The following is a 12,520-nucleotide window of genomic DNA, read 5'->3' as shown; positions in this document are numbered from 1 at the left end:
ATTAGTAAGTTAGCAAACAAAGCTTACGATTTAGCTGCTGACATATGCAGTAACATATTCTGTTATTTATCATTCTATTATTTTGTCAACATTATTAAGGACAAGTGGTAGAAAATAAATTATTAATCTACTTGTTAATTTACTGTTAATATCTGCTTACTTTCTCTTTTGACATGTTCTATCTACGCTTCTGTTAAAATGTAATAATCACTTATTCTTCTGTTTTTTGATACTTTACATTAGTTTTGGATGATACCACAAATGTGGGTATCAATCCGATACCAAGTAGTTACAGGATCATACATTGGTCATATTCAAAGTCCTCATGTGTCCAGGGACATAATTCCTGACTTTATAAACAAAATATAATTTTTTTTTTTAAATGAAAGATGTTGTGATGTTAAAAGAATAGTATTGACTAGATACGCTCCTGTACTTGGTATCATTACAGTGGATGTTAGGTGTAGATCCACCAATGGCGTTTACATTTTGACGCCGGTAAGCTACGGTGTGTAGTGAAGCATGTTTAGCTATTCCTCGTCCTGCAGGGATGATACTTGTAAGAAACTTACTTTATTTGTCGCCATGGAGGCGAGGATTAGTGATTTAGAAGTAGCTAAAACACTGCTGACTGCGGATGGACTTTAGCCGCTAGCTAGCTAGCCATGTCTTAAAGTTTCAGTGTTATAACTTCACCTTTATCGTTAGTTTTTAAGCCAAAATGCGTCCATTCTCCCTTTTCTGTCTACACACTGTGTCTGCTTGTAAGTACTCCGTGTGTGTGTGCGCGCTGCCGAACATGCTCATCTGCTCATAAACCAGCAGTGACACGACGTGGTGAGGGGGTTTTTGACCGGTACTTTTTAGAGGCGGTATAGTACCGAATATGATTCATTAGTATCGCGGTACTATACTAATACCAGTATACCGTACAGCACTAAACTGGATATAATTAAAAGCACTCATAAACCTGCTGCCACAAATATAATTGAGAGCCCTTTTAACAGTAATTAACTGAATATTGTTTATCATTTAACTATTAATGTTTAAGTGTACACTGATCTGTGCCCAGTTTTTATGGTTGAATTAGCAGTAAAGTGCTATAAAAGCACATGCTACATATTGTTAGACCAGAGATGGGCAAACTACGGGCTGTGGGACACATCTGGCCTGCTAAATATTAGAATTGAGCAAAAATCCATCCATCCATCTTCTTCCGCTTATCCGAGGTCGTGTCGCGGGGGCAGCAGCCTAAGCAGGGAAGCCCAGACTTCCCTCTCCCCAGCCACTTCGTCCAGCTCCTCTCGGGGGATCCCAAGGCATTCCATTTTGACGCACTAGCAAAAATGGATGATCAACAACACCCCTCCCACTAAACGAGAATGAAAGTGTTAACCCTTTTATACAATTTGTATGTATCTTTGATATGATATACTGTTGAAAATAGATGTGTTATGATTAAAATAGCCCATGTTTTGAGAAGCCTACTATTAGTTCCGACAGATACAGGTAAAAGCCAGTAAATTAGAATATTTTGAAAAACTTGATTTATTTCAGTAATTGCATTCAAAAGGTGTAACTTGTACATTATATTTATTCATTGCACACAGACTGATGCATTCAAATGTTTATTTCATTTAATTTTGATGATTTGAAGTGGCAACAAATGAAAATCCAAAATTCCGTGTGTCACAAAATTAGAATATTACTTAAGGCTAATACAAAAAAGGGATTTTTAGAAATGTTGGCCAACTGAAAAGTATGAAAATGAAAAATATGAGCATGTACAATACTCAATACTTGGTTGGAGCTCCTTTTGCCTCAATTACTGCGTTAATGCGGCGTGGCATGGAGTCCATGAGTTTCTGGCACTGCTCAGGTGTTATGAGAGCCCAGGTTGCTCTGATAGTGGCCTTCAACTCTTCTGCGTTTTTGAGTCTGGCATTCTGCATCTTCCTTTTCACAATACCCCACAGATTTTCTATGGGGCTAAGGTCAGGGGAGTTGGCGGGCCAATTTAGAACAGAAATACCATGGTCCGTAAACCAGGCACGGGTAGATTCTGCGCTGTGTGCAGGCGCCAAGTCCTGTTGGAACTTGAAATCTCCATCTCCATAGAGCAGGTCAGCAGCAGGAAGCATGAAGTGCTCTAAAACTTGCTGGTAGACTGCTGCGTTGACCCTGGATCTCAGGAAACAGAGTGGACCGACACCAGCAGATGACATGGCACCCCAAACCATCACTGATGGTGGAAACTTTACACTAGACTTCAGGCAACGGGGATCCTGTGCCTCTCCTGTCTTCCTCCAGACTCTGGGACCTCGATTTCCAAAGGAAATGCAAAATTTGCTTTCGTCAGAAAACATGACTTTGGACCACTCAGCAGCAGTCCAGCTCTTTTTTCCAGGGTCAACGCAGCCGTCTACCAGCAAGTTTTAGAGCACTTCATGCTTCCTGCTGCTGACCTGCTCTATGGAGATGGAGATTTCAAGTTCCAACAGGACTTGGCGCCTGCACACAGCACAAAATCTACCCGTGCCTGGTTTACGGACCATGGTATTTCTGTTCTAAATTGGCCCGCCAACTCCCCTGACCTATTGTGAAAAGGAAGATGCAGAATGCCAGACCCAAAAACGCAGAAGAGTTGAAGGCCACTATCAGAGCAACCTGGGCTCTCATAACACCTGAGCAGTGCCAGAAACTCATCGACTCCATGCCACGCCGCATTAACGCAGTAATTGAGGCAAAAGGAGCTCCAACCAAGTATTGAGTATTGTACATGCTCATATTTTTCATTTTCATACTTTTCAGTTGGCCAACATTTCTAAAAATCCCTTTTTTGTATTAGCCTTAAGTAATATTCTAATTTTGTGACACACGGAATTTTGGATTTTCATTTGTTGCCACTTCAAATCATCAAAATTAAATGAAATAAACATTTGAATGCATCAGTCTGTGTGCAATGAATAAATATAATGTACAAGTTACACCTTTTGAATGCAATTACTGAAATAAATCAAGTTTTTCGAAATATTCTAATTTACTGGCTTTTACCTGTATATGCTTTGAAATGCATCATGTGAACACTAAATTGGCCCTAGTGTGTGAATGTGAGTGTGAATGTTGTCTGTCTATCTGTGTTGGCCCTGTGATGAGGTGGCGACTTGTCCAGGGTGTACCCCGCCTTCCGCCCGAATGCAGCTGAGATAGGCTCTGGCACCTCCCGCTACCCCAAAAGGAACAGGCGGTAGAAAATGGATGGATGGATGGAAATGCATCATGTGCTCGCCTGGCCCCTCTGTCAAATTTCAAAAGCCAATGTGGCCCCTGAGCCATAATGTTGTTCCACCCTTATTAGACTGATACCTTGAGGACAGTGTTCATCCAAATAGAGCATAATACAACTCTTATACTGTACATATGGACTGTTTTACAGATTATTTGCGTGTGATTTTATCTTTTTGAAAATGGAACCACCTGCATGTTAATTCACATATTGTAAACAAAACGGTTATTTCTGTGTAAAAACTTCTCATAAAACAATCTACATTTGCCAATTAAAACAATTTATCATTTGCCACTTAAAACGCAATTTATATTTGCCAATTAAAAACAAACATGGCTTCCCTTAAAGGCCTACTGAAACCCACTACTACCGACCACGCAGTCTGATAGTTTATATATCAATGATGAAATATTAACATTGTAACACATGCCAATACGGCCGGGTTAACTTATAAAGTGCAATTTTAAATTTCCCGCGAAACTTCCGGTTGAAAACGTCTAGGTATGATGACGTTTGCGCGTGACGTCAATGGTTGAAGCAGAAGTATTGGGACACATTGTATCCCAATACAAACAGCTCTGTTTTCATCGCAAAATTCCACAGTATTCTGGACATCTGTGTTGGTGAATCTTTTGCAATTTGTTTAATGAACAATGAAGACTGCAAAGAAGAAAGCTGTAGGTGGGATCGGTGTATTAGCGGCTGGCTACAGCAACACAACCAGGAGGACTTTGAGTTGGATAGCAGACACGCTATCTGACGCTAGCCGCCGACCGCATCGATGATCGGGTGAAGTCCTTCATTGCGCCGTCGATCGCTGGAATGCAGGTGAGCACGGGTGTTGATGAGCAGATGAGGGCTGGCGTTGGTGGATAGCTAATGTTTTTAGCATAGCTCTGTCGAGGTCCCGTAGCTAAGTTAGCTTCAATGGCGTCGTTAGCAACAGCATTGCTAGGCTTCGCCAGGCGGTACAGCATTAACCGTGTAGTTACAGGTCCAGAGTTTGGTAGTATTGTTGATCTTCTGTCTATCCTTCCAGTCAGGGGCTTATTTCTTTTGTTTCTATCTGCATTTAAGCACGATGCTATCACGTTAGCTCCGTAGCTAAAGTGCTTCGCCGATGTATTGTTGTGGAGATAAAAGTCACTGTGAATGTCCATTTTGCGTTCTCGACTCTCATTTTCAAGAGGATATAGTATCCGAGGTGGTTTAAAATACAAATCCGTGATCCACAATAGAAAAAGGACAAAGTGTGGAATCCAATAAGCCCTTGTACCTAAGTTACGGTCAGAGCGAAAAAAGATACGTCCTGCACTGCACTCTAGTCCCTCACTCTTACGTACCTCATCCACAAATCTTTCATCCTCGCTCAAATTAATGGGGTAATCGTCGCTTTCTCGGTCCGAATCGCTCTCGCTGCTGGTGTAAACAATGGGGAAATGTGAGGAGCCCTTCAACCTGCGATGTCACGCTACTTTCGGTACAGGCAAGGCTTTTTTTTATCAGCGACCAAAAGTTGAGAACTTTATCGTCGATGTTCTCTACTAAATCCTTTCAGCAAAAATATGGCAATATCGCGAAATGATCAAGTATGCCACATATAATGGATCTGCTATCCCCGTTTAAATAAGAACATGTCATTTCAGTAGGCCTTTAAGATACATTATATTGGTCAATCCTTCCACCTAGCGGATAAATTAAAAAGAACTCCAAACCGGATGTATGTTTGAGCACTTCCTCCTGCACTTCCGTGTTTACTAATCCACTTGTTGATGAAGGAGTGAATGAAAAAGGTGTTTAAAGTTGACTCATTGTAATGGCGGGAATGTTTATCGAGAAGTTTTAAAAGCAGTTAGTAGCTTGTTTTGTTGAGTAAGCGCCATGTTAGGCTTGAGGGAAGCCGGCGTCCTCGGCGTCTCCGTGGCTGTGGCGGGGGGACTGGCCTATGTCGCCTGGAACTACGCATCCTTCTCCGGGGAGAAGAAGACCGACGAAAGTCACCCCGCGGAAGACAGCAAGGCAGTGGGAGAAAAGAGGAGTGGAAATGCGGAAAAAACGGTTGTTGGTGCCGACGTGGAGCCTGTTGCTGCCGCCGAGAGAGCGCAGAAAGTATCCGAGGTAAGCGTCACCAACAGCGGACACTCATTCACGGAGACGTCGGTGATGTTTGGGCGGGGGGGGTCGCTAATATCGCATCGACTCTCAATATTTTATGTGGTGAAAAATAATACTAGTTGATGGGTTAAAAGACAGAAGTACAAAGAGATGTTCACAAATATATATTTTTTAAATGCATTTTTGCCTTGTTTTTATTTTCAAAATATAATTACAAACTAATAGGACAAAACAAGCATTCCATTATCTTGAGAAGTTAAATGTAAGTCTGGGCTGATATTCGATAAGTCAATTAACCGACGGATAAATTAAAAATTAAAGTCGGTAAGTTTTCCAGCGTCGATAAATCGCTATCTGCGTGCTTCAAGATCATTCACGCTTTTCGTCGCTTTTAGCGGCGACGCGCGTTTGTACCATTGCGGAACGAACAAAAGGCGAGAATTGTCTTGCCCTCACTAAGCGTCTTTGACTCTTTGTGCAGTGACGCTGGCCGGCTAGCATCACACAGTGCAACTAGTTAGCATGTATAGTTACTTTGAATTTACAACCTCCTGGCGCTGTTTTGTACTGTTTTTGTACTTACTTTGAGTATTATTTCTCAACTGTTTGTTGACATTTATAAATAAAGGGTTATAAAACATTTTTTTAAACTAGTTAGAGGTGAGGGGAGGGAACAGGTGGCAGAGGTGAACGGCATCGTGTCCCCCCCCTCTCAGTAAACTGTGGAGTCCCCCAAGGCAGTATATTAATAGCAGGAGGAGCTAACCCCCGAGGTTACCCTTGACTTTTGGACTGTTGACTATTTGTTATTATTATTACTCATACTTACCTTTTTAACTATAAGTTAATTAACCAGCTACCACTTAACTTTACTCTGTGTGGGGGAGGTGATACACCCCCACATAACGCTACTCCCCTCCCTTGCTTGGACCTGGACTGGGATTGAACCCATGAACCCTTTGTTGGGAGCTAGCTGTTTAACCATTCAGCTATTCTCGGCCGTATAATTACCAGATTTCCGGGCCCCAATGACATATATAATTGAGAACTGTCTCAGTAAACTTTCATTTAAAAGATTAATTGCTCTGAGTGGATGTTTAGTAGTTGTAGAGTGACCTGACTGGGATTGAACCCAGAACCCTTTGATTGTAAGCTAGCTGTTTAACCATTCAGCCATCCTTGCTCTTTTTATTACCAGATTTCCGGGCCCCAATGACATATATAATTGAGAACTGTCTCAGTAAACTTTCATGTAAAAGATTAATTGCTCTGAGTGGATATTTAGTAGTTGTAGAGTGACCTAACTGGGATTGAACCCAGAACCCTTTGATTGGGAGGTAGCTGTTTAACCCTTCAGCTATCTTTGGTCTTCTAGAACAAAGTTTTCGGGCCCCAATGAAACATTTAATTGAGAACCTGTCTCAGTAAACTATGATATAAAACTGTAAGTGGGACTTGAACCCAGTACCCCTTGGTTAACAGTATTGATGTTACCCACTGAGCTACCTTGGGTTTTCTTAAGACCATATTTAATGGTGAACCTGTGTCTGTAAACTATGATGGAGATGTGATAAAACACTGTCCACAAAACTTTCTCCCATGACTCCTCTGGATCATCCAAATGGTCATTGGCAAACTTAAGACGGGCCTTAACATGTGCTGGTTTAAGCAGGGGAACCTTCCGTGCCATGCATGATTTCAAACCATGACGTTATTACCAACAGTGACCATGGAAACAGTGGTCCCAGCTCTTTTCAGGTCATTGACCAAGTCCTGCCGTGTAGTCCTGGGCTGATTCCTCACCTTTCTTAGCATCATTGAGACCCCACGAGGTGATATTTTGCATGGGGCTCCACTCCGATTGAGATTGACCGTCATGTTTAGCTTCTTCCATTTTCTAATGATTGCTCCAACAGTGGACCTTTTTTCACCAAGCTGCTTGGCAATTTCTCCGTAGCCCTTTCCATCCTTGTGGAGTTGTACAATTTTGTCTCTGGTGTCTTTGGACAGCTCTTTGCTCTTAGCCATGCTGAATGTTTGGCTCTTACTGATTGTATGGGGTGGACAGGTGTCTTTATGCAGCTAACGACCTCACACAGGTGCATCTGATTCAGGATAATACAGTGGAGTGGAGGTGTTACAAAACACTAATCAAAGATCTTGTTTGACGGGAGCACTGTACTGTGGAAAAATGCAGGTCAAAGATCCTTTATGTGACAGGAGCACTCTGCTGTATTAAAATACATGTTACAAAACACTACAAAGATCTTGATGGGAGCTCCTGGTCTGACTAATTGCAATTGAGATAATAATTTTAAAAAAAAAATGCAATTGAGATAATAAAAAAATAGAAATAATTGGATAATAAAAAAATATGATTAATAAAAACATGTCTGGTTGCAATTGAGATAAAAAAAAATTAGATAATAAAAAACAAAAATTGTATAATTAATTATCAATACAATTATCTTTTAATTAAATTAAATTATTCCACTAGTTCTACTTCCTCCATTTTTTTCCCAATTATGTTTTTTCTATTTGGTTTATTCATTATCCAATTAGAATTGTTTCATCTTTCATTTATTTTATTATCTCAATTGCAATTAGTCAGACCAGGAGAGCTGATTGGTCAACACTCACAATGATTAATGATCTATCTTCCTATTCCCGCCCATCCCAGCCTAGGAATTACGATGGTACACTTACCAACTTTAGCCTCGGCAAGCAGGAGCTAACCCCCGAGGTTACCTTGACTTTTAAATGTAACTTAGATATTGGGTTTCACTATGTAAAAGCGCTATGAGTCACTAGAGAAAAGCGCTATATAAATATAATTCACTTTTGGACTATAGACTATTTGTTATTATTATTACCCATACTTACCTTTTTAACTATAAGTTAATTAATCAGCTACCACTTAACTTTACTCTGTGTGGGGGAGGTGATACACCCCCACATTGTCCTGCATCCCCATTCCCGCATACTTTGGCTTGGCAAGCCGATCGACCTGACTGGGATTGAACCCAGAACCCTTTGATTGGGAGCTAGCTGTTTAACCATTCAGCTATCCTTGCTCTTTTTGTTATCAGATTTCGGGCCCCAATGACATATATAATTGAGAACCTTTAAACTATCATACAAAAGATTTATTCCTCTGACTAGACCTTTACTAGCTTCAGATTTACCTGACTGGTTTTTGAACCCAGTCCCCTTTAATTGGGAGCTAGCTGTTTAACCATTCAGCTATCCTTGATATTCTTGAAAGGCGATTTCCGTCCCCAATGACATATTTAATTGAGAACCTGTCTCAGTAAACTATGATATAAAAGAGTAATTTCTCTGACTGGATCTTTCCTAGTTACCAAACGATCTGACTGGGATTTGAACCCAGTCCCATTTGATTGGGCACTAGCTGCTTTGACCACTAAGCTATTCTTGGTCTTCTTGAAGCTAGATTTCGGGCCCCAATGACATATTTAATTGAGAACCTGTCTCACTAAATCACAATGATAGTGAAACAAAACACTAACTACATACTGGGATTTGAACCCAGTCCCCCTTGCTTGGTGGCCAACAGTGTTAACCACTCAGCTATCCCAGGTCTTGCAGAGCTAGATTCCATGCCCTAATGACAAATATAATCGAGGACCCGTCTTAGTGAACTACGATGGAGGTGAACCAAAACTTTGGAGCTTTGTTAAGTTACTGATCAAGCAAATAGTCAATCATGACATTGCTGGTTTTACTGCTGTTGGGCAACACACACACACACACACACACACACACACACACACACACACACACACACACACACACACACACACACACACACACACACACACACACACACACACACACACACACACACACACACACAGAGTACTCACAAGCAGACACAGTGTGTAGACAGAAAAGGGAGAATGGACGCATTTTGGCTTAAAAACTAACGATAAAGGTGAAGTTATAACACTGAAACACCCTCAGGAAGAGCTGCTTTAAGACATGGCTAGCTAGCTCGCAGCTAACATCCATCCACAGTGTTTTAGCTACTTCTAAATCACTAATCCTGGCCTCCATGGCGACAAATAAAGTATGTTTCTTACAAGTAGCATTATCACTGGAGGACGAGGAATAGCTAAACATGCTTCACTACACACCGTAGGAGGATACAATATCTCACTGCCGTCACAATGTAAACAAATGCCATGGATGAATCTACACCTGACATCCACTGTAATGATACCAAGTACAAGAGCGTATCTAGTCGATACTACTATGATTACATCGATATTTTTTATCGTCACAAAATCTTTTTTCCTTTTTTTTAAAAAATGTATATGATGTTTATAAAGTCAGTAAATATGTCCCTGGACACATGAGGACTTTGAATATGACCAATGTATGAGGGAGACAAAGCGAGCAAAAGAGAGAGACACAGGTGAGGAGCCAGAGACGTGAAGCTTACTGAATCAGGGCTTTGTTCCGGCGAGGAGTAGTCAGTGGAGTGAGCCTTTATGCTGCTGCTTCTCGTAAAGATGCGTTGATTGATGATTGCCGCCGGCTGTGGAGGCGCGTGGCTGCGGTCTGCGTGGCGCGTGCGGGGGCGTGTCCTGCGGGGGCGTGTCCTGCGGGGGCGTGTCCTGCGGGGGCGTGTCCTGCGGGGGCGTGTCCTGCGGGGGCGTGTCCTGCGGTGCTTGCAGCGGAGCTTCTAGGAGCTCCTGCCGAGGAGGGAGAAGCAGACTGCGCAAGCGCCGTAACAGGTACCAGTCCAACAATTTTGGTATTGGGACAACCATTTATATTTATGTATATATATATATATATATATATATTCAGTACACTATTTCATCTCCTACACTCAACTATTGTAAAAGTTAATAATTACACTAATAATGACTTTAACCATAGAGGAAAGGCTTTTCGTCACATATTTTGAGTTTACTAACCTCTGAACACCAGGATTGATCCCTGGGGTACTCCTACTGAGCTGTGTAGGAGGTGCCGGGATTCTTGTAGTGGTTTCTGTTCTGTAATGGGATTTGAAGCATTTCAGTGAACCAATTGACAACAAGGAAGTTTCTAATGATTTGTAACCTAAGTCTATATCAGGGTACACAATTAAAAACTGCATCCGTGTCTTTGTGCAGCAGCCCAGGCCAGTCAAGTCAGAGGGCACCCAGGTCCTGGTCCTGGGTCTAGATGGAGCGGGCAAGTCCAGCCTGCTGTACTGCTTGGCCATCGGCAGCCTGGATGTGGACTTGGAGCCCACACAGGGCTTCAACGCTGTGTGCATCAACAGGGAAGACCTGCAGGTGGACTTCCTGGAGAGTAAGTCCACTGAGAACTCCTGAGTCGTCAGCATCCAGCATGTCGGCTCGGGTCTGTGTTTGGGGGGGTGAATATTTAACAGATGATCCAAGTTAAGGTAATCGCTAGCTCGCAACTGATGCGGCAATTGCTAGCTGTCAACTAAAATGCTATTCGCTAGCTAGAAAGTAGCGCGTTAATTAGTAGCTGACAACTCGTGTACCAATTGCTTGCTGACAAGTAAGGCGGTAATCGCTAGCTAACAACTAGAATGCTAGTCGTTAGCTTGCAACTGACGTGCTAATCGCTGGCTGGAAACTGGAGGGCTAACCACTAGCTGGCAACTAGCACGCTGATCAGTAGCTAGCTGACAACAAGGATGCCAATCGCTATCCGGCAACTGGAAAGCTAATTGCTAGCTGACAACTAGAGTATTAATTGCAAGCTAACAACTATCATTAGCTGGAAACTGGAGCGCTGACAACTCGGGTGCTATTAGCTAGAGCAGTAATCACTAGCTATCTTAATGCTAACATAAATGTTATATATAATGAATCATTCCTGTTATTCAGTGCTGTGTATTTAAAAATATTTACATTTGGTAAAAATTGTGGGAAAACAAAAAAACTACCAAAAATGTCACAGCCATGCAGTACCTCTGAGTCCCCCTGGGGGGCGCATATCCCTTGTTGTAGTACACAGCAGAGCGTTAAGCCAGTCTTCTTTTCTTTTGTCTGTCAGTTGGCGGGGGGGCGGAGCTAAGACCTCACTGGCACAGGTACATGTCCAAGGCTCTGCTGCTGGTTTTTGTGGTGGACTCGTCCGCCCCGCACCTCTTCGCCGTCGCCAAGACGCTGCTACACGACCTCCTGACCCCTGACCCCGGCCTGCCGCTGATGGTGCTGGCCAACAAGCAGGTGAGCATGACAGGAAACACTCCACCAGGTGGCGCTCCAACCCCCGACTGTAAAGAAGCTTGAAGAAAGCCACTTCCTGGAAAAGAGCCCCAGTAAAGTTTGTCTTACCTTCCAGGACCTCCCGGGCGCTTGCGGCATCACCGACCTTCACGACGCGTTGGAGCTTTCCCACGTGGGAGACCGCAAGATGTTCCTCATTGGCACGTGCGTGAAGAAAGGGGAGGCGGAGCTTAGCTCCGGCGTTCGGGACGCGCGAGAGCTCATCATCCAGTTGGCCGGCTGCAAGTAAAAGTCACAAATTCTTTTTAGTTTTATTTTCTCAACAAAGCTGGAGTTTGTTATCCATCCAAATCTTCATTGGACCTTTTCACAACTTTGACAAATACATGAATGATGTCATATTAATATAAGCTTTTATTTTTCTACCAAAACCTTTCAACACAAGCAAATATTTTTTACTTTCCTAAAAGTCTTTAAAGTACATGACTTCATTCTGACATGTTTACTAGTTCTCTACTATTGTTCCCTAATACTCATTCCAACCGCTAGGAGGCGCCAAAGTGCAAGGCAACACGCAGGGAAGAAAGCACACAAAACTTCTGGAATGTATTTTTACACCACTTTTCAATATTTCTTGACGAATAAAGGGCGATATATTTTTAGTCTTGTCACATGTTTACTTAGAAATATTCAAATAGTTCTCCCCATGTATACTTTCTTTGTACTTTGTGTGGAGTGTGTACTATTACTGCAAATGTTAACACTTTGATATTTTGGAAATGTTGAATAAAAATGTTAACAAAATCATTTTGGTGGCTGATTATTTTTGATTATAATCATTAATTTGGTGATTCTTTTTTTCAGGTTCTAGTGCGAAAGTCATGTGACCAGTTGT

At 42.2% G+C, this 12,520-nt stretch overlaps 1 protein-coding gene across 2 annotated transcripts; it reads left to right on the top strand.

Moving 5' to 3' along the window:
- Positions 1-5,005: 5,005 nt before the first annotated feature.
- On the top strand, positions 5,006-12,432 carry arl9 (ADP-ribosylation factor-like 9). 2 transcript variants are annotated; one of them, XM_062040008.1, is made up of 4 exons: positions 5,006-5,404; positions 10,552-10,729; positions 11,450-11,625; positions 11,741-12,432. In XM_062040008.1, the coding sequence occupies exons 1-4, from the start codon at positions 5,168-5,170 to the stop codon at positions 11,912-11,914; spliced, it is 765 nt and encodes a 254-aa protein (XP_061895992.1). In that variant the 5' UTR covers positions 5,006-5,167; the 3' UTR covers positions 11,915-12,432. The 2 variants fall into 2 exon arrangements, with proteins under 2 accessions (XP_061895992.1, XP_061895991.1); XM_062040007.1 differs by having other exon boundaries at positions 10,549-10,729.
- Positions 12,433-12,520: the final 88 nt, after the last annotated feature.

Source organism: Entelurus aequoreus, linkage group LG28 (assembly GCF_033978785.1).
Source record: "Entelurus aequoreus isolate RoL-2023_Sb linkage group LG28, RoL_Eaeq_v1.1, whole genome shotgun sequence".
Lineage (NCBI taxonomy): Eukaryota > Metazoa > Chordata > Actinopteri > Syngnathiformes > Syngnathidae > Entelurus > Entelurus aequoreus.
This window is presented reverse-complemented; position numbering and strand designations above follow the sequence as displayed.

Excerpts from the sequence above, each read along its gene's own strand:
- arl9 (XM_062040007.1), top strand. The coding sequence starts at position 5,168 with ATGTTAGGCTTGAGGGAAGCCGGCGTCCTCGGCGTCTCCGTGGCTGTG. Across the intron at positions 5,405-10,548 it reads GAGCGCAGAAAGTATCCGAG|CAGCCCAGGCCAGTCAAGTC; the intron begins GTAAGCGTCACC and ends GTCTTTGTGCAG. Across the intron at positions 11,626-11,740 it reads TGGTGCTGGCCAACAAGCAG|GACCTCCCGGGCGCTTGCGG; the intron begins GTGAGCATGACA and ends CTTACCTTCCAG.